This window comes from Erythrolamprus reginae, chromosome 1 (genome assembly GCF_031021105.1).
Source record: "Erythrolamprus reginae isolate rEryReg1 chromosome 1, rEryReg1.hap1, whole genome shotgun sequence".
Lineage (NCBI taxonomy): Eukaryota > Metazoa > Chordata > Lepidosauria > Squamata > Dipsadidae > Erythrolamprus > Erythrolamprus reginae.
The window spans coordinates 224,339,957-224,347,897 of NC_091950.1; the positions used below are offsets into that span (position 1 = coordinate 224,339,957).

The 7,941-nt window shown below is 47.7% G+C and overlaps 1 protein-coding gene across 1 annotated transcript; it reads right to left on the reverse strand.

The window, feature by feature from the left end:
• Nucleotides 1-535: 535 nt before the first annotated feature.
• Nucleotides 536-1,960, reverse strand: LOC139171325 (SCAN domain-containing protein 3-like). Its single transcript, XM_070759489.1, has one exon. It carries the CDS (start codon nucleotides 1,958-1,960, stop codon nucleotides 536-538), a length of 1,425 nt encoding a protein of 474 aa, XP_070615590.1.
• Between the last annotated feature and the right edge of the window lie 5,981 nt (nucleotides 1,961-7,941).

Below are 7,941 nucleotides of genomic sequence, written 5' to 3' on the forward strand. Positions count from 1 at the left end.
TGTGCCTCGCTGCAGGCTTTCTGTCAATGAAATAACAGCTACATGTTCTCGGAAGCCACCGCCTCTTCCCCTGCCTCGCTGCCCCTTGTCTCGGGCGACAAGGGGTGGAAAGGGGGGGGGGCGGAGCTGCGCCCTCCTTCGCCCGCCTCCTTTCCAATGTAAGACATACCCCGAAAGTAAGACATAGTGGGGCTTTTGGGGGTAAAAAGAAAGTAAGACACTGCCTTACTATCGGGGAAACACGGTAGATATGTGGTTGAAAATGGAAGCAATGTCAAAATAGCTTTGTTGGCCAGAATGGGGAACTCCTTGGCAACAGATAACCAAAAACTGTCCAAAGGAAGATCAGCAAACTTTAGCCTTAAACCACGATCTTGTTTCAGTTCAATGAGTTCCTCTTGCTCCTTTAAAGTCATGTCCTTTCCAGCAACAGATACTGAGCTGTATGGGTCCCTAACCCAGTCAAGGCATTCTGTGAAGTCTGAAGAGTAATAAAATGACAACTTCTCCTCAAGAGTTTTCAAATGTCTGCCAATCACCTCACACATTGCAGCAGTGTTGCCATCATACTGTTTCTCGTGAGTGGGAACATCTCAAGGTTGCCACGCTGCACATGTTGTTGCCAGAGCTTCACCTTTAAACGGAATCCGTTCATTTTATCAGTGCTTGTAAGCAGGTTTTCATTTCGGCCTTGCATCCGTGTGTTCAGTTCATTCAGATAATGAAATATATCAGCCAGGTATGCCAGCTTTGCACACCACTCATCACTTGCAAGCAGCTTTGAATAATCAGACCTCTCGTTTGTCAGAAATACTTTAAGTTCCTCTCGCAACTCATACACACGGGCCAACACTTTGCCGCGGGACAGCCACCGGACCTCTGTGTGGAGCAATAAGATTTTATGTTCCGCTCCCATTTCTTTACACAAAGTCGCAAATAAGCGACATCTCAAAGGTCGCGTCTTCACAAAGTTCACTATGTGCACAACATCATCCAACACAGGAGCTAGATCTGCTAGTAAGGTCTTTGCAACGAGGGCCTCACAGTGCAAAAAACAGTGCGTAACAATAACATCTGGGTTTCTTTCTTTGACCCTACTTAAGAAGCCTTTGGCGCGCCCGACCATGGCTGCGGCTCCATCAGTGCAGACACCTGTGCAGTTTCCCCATGTAAGCCCGCTTTTATCAAGATATTCCGATGTGACCCGAAATATTTCCTCTCCTGTTGATTTTTCTGGCAGTACGTTGCAAAATAGGAAGTTTTCTCTAATGGCTTCTCCATCCACAAAATGCACATTGGCCAAGAGTTGACAATGTCCACTAATATCCGTTGACTCATCAAGTTGCAAGGCAAATTTCTTACTGATGTGCACCTTTTCCAAAACAACAGTTTCAATGTCCACAGACATGTCATCAATACGTCTGGCAATTGTGTTATCTGAGAGAGGCACTTTAGCTATCTCTTTGGCTGCGTTAGGGCCAAGCATCTCATTTACAATGGCTTTACAAGCTGGCAGTATTAATGTTTCTGCCAGAGTGTGGGACTTTTTTGATTTAGCTATGAGTTCAGCAACAAGATAGCTAGCTTTGAGGGCGCTCTCGTTTACCTTTGTGGTTTTTCTCAAAAAAGTTGCCCCTTTCTCATTGTTTGTACGTAAGCGTACAAAATAATCCATCGGCTTGTTTTGAACAGAAGGGTGTTTCATTTGGAGATGGCGTTTAAGCTTGCTTGGCACCATGGCACTGTTGGATAGCTTCTCACCACACACCAAGCACAGTGGAATCGGTGTAGTCTCATCCCCGGTGAAAGTAAATCCTAATGCTAGATAGCTTTTGCTGTATTGCCTCAAGCTCACTATCTTGTCTTTTTTCTTTTGTCGACCACTCATACTAGGGCCTTCATCTGGGTCAGAATTTTGTCCAGGGCCCTTTGCATTTTCCCTTCTCAAAAACTTCTCCATCACTGTCACTTGCTTGTCTTGCTGAGATCCCAAGCTGTCAGAAGAGTTAAATAAAAAAGGATAACCCCCTCATATATACAATCCCATGTAACATCCCCTTATAAATACAGTCAATCATCAATCATCCCTCCTCAAATTTATACCACTGTCTCATTTCTGTCTCCCCCCCCCCCATATGTGTGTGTGTACTCAAACCATTTCCAAAACCAGGTGAGGGCTGGGGTTTTTTTCTCTTTTATTCTTTTCAAAAACAGGTGAGGGCTGGTTTTTTTTTTTAATTATTTGGGTGCTTTTTACCATATGCTTCAAGAATCACCTCTCTCTCTCTCGTTTCTCTCTCCTCTCATTCTCTGCCTCAATCATTTTCTAATTTCTCCTTTTTCTCCCCTTTTTGTTCTCATTTCTCTCTCTCTCTCTCCTTTCCTCTTCCTATCTGTCTCTCTTGCTTTCTTTCTCTCTCTCTCTCTTGCTTTCTTTCAGTATCTCTTGCTATCTCTCTTTTTCTCTCTTGCTTTTCCTCTCTCTCTCGTGCTTTCTCTTTCTTGTTCTTTCTCTCTCTCTGTTGCTCTCTCTCGTTCTCTCTTATTTTCTCTCTCTTGTTCTTTCTCTCTCTTGTTCTCTCTCTCTCTGTTGCTCTCTCTCATTCTCTCTTATTTTTTTCTCTCTTTTTTTCTTTCTCTCTCTTAGTCTCTCTCTCTCTTGTTCTCTCTTATTTTCTTTCTCTCTCTTGTTCTCTCTCTCTCATGCTTTCTCTCTCTTGTTCTTTCTCACACTCTCGCTCTCTGTTGCTCTCTCTCATTCTCTCTCTTTCTTTCTTCTCTGTGGAGGCCAGCGAAGGTTTCCCTTAGTTTGAATGTTCCAAGCAAGCTGGCAGGGGGATGGGAAGCAGCCCCTTTATTGACAGCCCAGGACGGGACTGTGAGAGGGGTGGGCATTCCCACAGCGCTCGGAGCGGCTAACGGCCGGATCACCAGCGCCGCTGCAGCCACCGCTGTGGCAAAGCCACACCCCAAGAAAACCAGAGAAAAGGATGGATCGGGCGGGCGGGGACAGCCACAAGTGGAAGCATCAGCCCTGGAGCCCCCTCGCACCCATGGCTTCTCGTCGATGCCCCTGCCGTGGGAGTGCTAATAGCGGCGGTGGCAGGCAATAGCGGGGGGGGGGCCTTCTGCAAGTGGGAGCTTCAGCCCTGGAGCTCCCACTTGCAGGAGCCGCCCCCCCCGCTATTGCCTGCCGCCGCCACTATTAGCACTCCCACGGATCGGGCAGGCAGGGGCATCGACGAGAAGCCATGGGTGCGAGGGGGCTCCAGGGCTGAAGCTCCCACTTGCAGAAGCCCCCCGCTATTGCCTGCCGCTGCCGTTATTAGAACTCCCGCGGATCAGGCAGGCAGGGGCATCGACGAGAAGCCATGGGTGCGAGGGGGCTCCAGGGCTGAAGCTCCCACTTGCAGAAGCCCCCCCCGCTATTGCCTACCGCCATCGCTATTAGCACTCCTGCGGATCAGGCAGGCAGGGGCATTGATGAGAAGCCATGGGTGCAAGGGGGCTCCAGGGCTGAAGCTCCCACTTGCAGAAGCCCCCCCCCGCTATTGCCTGCCGCTGCCGCTATTAGCACTCCCGCGGATTGGGCAGGCAGGGGCAGCGACGAGAAGCCATGGGCGCGAGGGGGCTCCAGGGCTGAAGCTCCCACTTGCAGAAGCCCCCCCGGCTATTGCCTGCCGCCGCCACTATTAGCACTCCCGCGGCAGCTCACGATGCCACAAGTGGAAGCCTCAGCCGCTGCTATTGCCCTCCTGCCGAGTCCCAAGCTCACCTGCTGCAAAGAAGGAAGGCACGAAGAAGAAAGGCGTGAAAATGAAGGTGTGAAGAAGGAAGCCGGGAAAAAGGAGCTCAACTTCCAGTCTCGGAAGCTGAGCTTCGCGGCACATCTGACCGAGTCTCGCGGCACACTAGTGTGCCGCGGCACACCGGTTGAAAAACACTGCTCTAGTTTACATGGAGGTTTACTAAGCCTTCCCTTTCCCCGTTTGCTCTCTATGTGTCTACTAGTTTGCATACAAGATTTCTAAACCTTCCTCTTCTAGTGAATTGAGTCAGACAAGGCAACTGTTTTTAACTATGGTGATTTAGAGAAATTTGTTTATGAACAACTCTTTTCAGGACCAATGATTGCCTAGATTGTGGTGAATATGGCAACCGAAACTATATTGATTATTAGTGTGCCATTGTAAACAATTACCAAATAGATTAATAAAGGTTGGTTTTAAGTGATTTTTTATTTTAAGTTGGTTTCTGGTATCTATTTAACATAGTGTAAACTTCTAAGGATGAATCTCCCACTTTCCTCTCTCACTCTTCATGAGTTTGGAAAGAAGGAAGATTCTTTTGTGTATTTGGCAAAAGTTCTTAACAGAGACAGAGCTTTGGGGGGGGGGACATGTTTAACCTTGAGACAGTACAAATTAAAACTGTCCACACAATGTTCCTAAATGGTTCAAATTAGGTACAGATAATTAAATTTCTATGACATTTTTACACTTTAAATTGTGCCTCTCAAAGAAGATACCGTAAATGTGCTAACATATTTGAGTCTATTTGTTAATAACATTCTCTACAATTTGGGGAGGCACAGGAAAAAAGGAAGAAAAATAATGAACCACAGCCTGTAGAAGAAAATGTTCCCAATGCAGATACTATCCTGTGTTAAACAATAAGTTTCATGCAACATGGTACTTTTACTTTAATAAACAGAAGGTATAATTTGTATTTAATGTGTGCTATTTCACATTCACAGAAGATTGCAAGATCTATTGTCTACAGTCTTATGAAGATGCACTCTGATGATGATGAATAGAACCGTGCTTTTATCGTTTGTTCATGTTGTAGATTTACTCAAAAATTTAAAACTTTTCAAGTCAGGAACCAAAGGATTCCTGCTTAGTTAAAAGACTATAAGAAAAAATATTATTGAAATAGACAAAATATGGCTTTGTAGTCAGCTTCTCAGAAAGATAAATAGAAGAAACTACTACTTCGTGCTCAGTATTTCAAGTCAAATGGTCTGGTTGCCAAACAACTAAGGCAGTAAGGCACTGATTTTACATAGTATAAATTAATTCCATAACCAGAAATAAGAAAAATGTTCAGTTATGAATGTAAAAGTTCAGAGGTCTGATAAGCTGCTGCTTTCTGCAAATGCTTATTTTCTGACAATGGAGTTGCTCAGAAAGTATGAATATGCTGATGAAAAAGCTACATCACTGGGATACATTTTACAGACTATTCATTTTGAAAAGATAAGGTAAGATAAAGATTCAGTCAATCTCGGAAATTTTTGTGGTTCTTATCTTGAAATACATGATGAATTGGATAGCCTGCACAGGAGTTGCCACCTAAGAAGTTTGCTTGGCCTTCTGGTCTTGTATTACACTTGCCTCTGCTATGAAAGTGGAGACAAAACTATCTCCCAAATGCAGCTGGCTATTAAACAAAGTACTGGGACAATATGAAAGCAGATGCCATCAGTAGTGTCTTTTTAAAAACTTCGCTCCTCAAAAGTGCTAGATTTCATATCTTCCAATTCCCAATTGACATGGCTCCCACATAGCTGTCTGCTTCTGCTGGAAGGAAGTAGGTTGTTGGGCAGGTAGAAAGGATGACAGAGCCCACAACCTAATTGGCACTGGGCTTTGGGTTCATTGTACAGCTACTACTGGCTGTCAATAGTACTATCCAGGGCCGCCGATAGACCGGTACTACTGGGAGTCCCGTCACGGGTCTGGGCAAATTGAACAATTAGGGGGGCCTGCAGTCAGCAGCTCCTTGCACATGCGCAGTCTGTACCCTCCCTCTTTTGCCGGCTGCCTGCCTCACGGTCACCTCAGCAAAGTAAAAGGCCACCCCCGCTGGCTGGCCTCCTGGTGCCAAGTCCTTGCACATGCAGACTGTACCCTCCCTCTTTTGCCGGCTGCCTGCAATCCCGCCTGGGCAGCCCCATCTCTCACAACAGCCTTGGGTTCCAAAGGCAGCGACGGCGGCGGCAGCTGCCTTTTGAGCTAAACCTCTCAGCCCTCCATGCCCATCGCAGATTCTGCCTCCTCCCGCTGCTGCTCTGCTGTCACCGCCGCCGCTTGCGGGGCGTGAGGGAGGGCTGGCCTTGCCCGCCGCTCTTGAAGGAACAGGCGGCCGAGCAGGATGGTGCGCCGGGCGCGGCAGCTCTTCTGAACGATGGAAGGCATCCTGTACAAGTGGACGAATTACCTCACAGGTATATTATAGAATAAAGCGTGCGGCGAAGGTAGGAGCCCCTTCGGGGTGGCGGTTGCGCTTGTGTTAGTTGCGCTTGTGTTAAATTTTGTTTCTTTCCTAAGCAGCCTTCTGTGTAAAAAAATCCATTTGGGAACGAGTCATTCCCAAATGGATTTTTTTACACAGAAGGCTGCTTAGGAAAGAAACAAAATTTAACACAAGCGCAAGTTGTAGGCTTCGCACGCGTGCGCCAGCGTCCCCCAAAAGGCCTCCCCACGCACCCTTTTCCAAGGGCGTGCACGAAGCTGCCGCTGCCGTCGCCCGCCCGTCTGCCCACTCCGCCTCTCTTTCTTCTCTGTAGGCATTCTCACAGCGGGGGCCACCGGCCGGCGAAGGCGATTTTCAATGTCGGGCGTGTGGGCTGACGCGCTCTCTCTCCATCTCCCTGCTAGCCTGCCTGGAACATTCAAAGTAAGAGCGAAGGTTTTTCTTACTTTGAATTTTCCGGGTTGGGCTGGCAGCAGGGGGATGGGGAGAGCGCGCGTCAGCCCGCGCGCCCAACATTCCAGGCGCCGTCCCAGAGACCCCTGACCCCGGTTTCCTGGATTCCTGGTGGCGGCGACCGAGCCCTGACCAGCGGGCTCCCGACCGAGCCCTGCCGCGGGAACGAAGCGAGTGGGGCGCTCTCCGCCCGGCTGCAGCTCTTGTAACTCGGCCCGGGATGGGTGTGACTCTACGGGCTTCCCTCGTCGGGGAAAGGGAGGGGAGGGGAGGGGAAGAGAGGGCCGGGAGGACACAGAAGGGAAGGAAGGAAGGAAAAATAGGGAGGGAAGGGAGGGAAAGACGGAGGGGAAGGAAGGGGAAGAGGGAGGAGAAGGAAACAGGAAGAAGAGATAGGTTGGTTGGAATGAAGGAAGAAGGGAAAGAAGGAGAAAGGGGAAGGGAAGGAAGGAAAGGAAAAGAGGGAGGGGGGAAAGGAAGGAAGGAGAGATAGGTTGATTGTAATTGAAAATTACAATTGAAAGTAATTGAAAATTACTTTCGCCAGCCTCCGGAGAACGAGAGAGAGTGAGAGCGCCGACAGAACAAGATAGAGAGAAAGTGAGAGAGAGAGAGAGAGAGAGAGAGAGAAATAGGTGGAGAGAAAGAGATAGCAAGAGAAAGAGAACGAGAGAGAGAAAGAGTGTGAGAAAGAAAGCAAGAGAGAGAGAGAAAGAAAACAAGAGAGGGAAAGTGAGAAAACGAGAGAGAGAGAAAGAGGGGGAGAGATAGAGAAAGAGAGAGAAAGAAGAGAGAGAGAGATCAGAGAGGAAGGAAGAGTGAGAGAGAGGAAGAAAGCAAGATAGAGAAAGAGAGAGAGAAAGAAAGTAAGAGATGAGAGAGGAAGGAAGAGAGAGAGAGAGGAAGAAAGCAAGATAGAGAAAGAGAGAGAGAGAAAGAAAGAGAGAGAGAGATGAGAGAGGGAGGAAGAGAGTGAGAGAGAGGAAGAAAGCAAGATAGAGAAAGAGAGAGGGAGAAAGAAAGAGAGAGAGAGAGGGGAAGAAAGCAAGATAGAGAAAGAGAGAGATAGAAAGAGAGAGAGAAATGAGAGAGGAAGGAAGAGAGTGAGAGAGAGGAAGAAAGCAAGATAGAGAAAGAGAGAGAGAGAAGGAAAGAAAGAAAGAGATGAGAGAGGAAGGAAGAGAGGAAGAGAGAGGAAGAAAGCAAGATAGAGAAAGAAAGAAAAAGATG

Bases quoted from the DNA above. Each gene is read 5' to 3' on its own strand.
- LOC139171325 (XM_070759489.1), bottom strand. From the start codon at position 1,960: ATGGAGAAGTTTTTGAGAAGGGAAAATGCAAAGGGCCCTGGACAAAAT.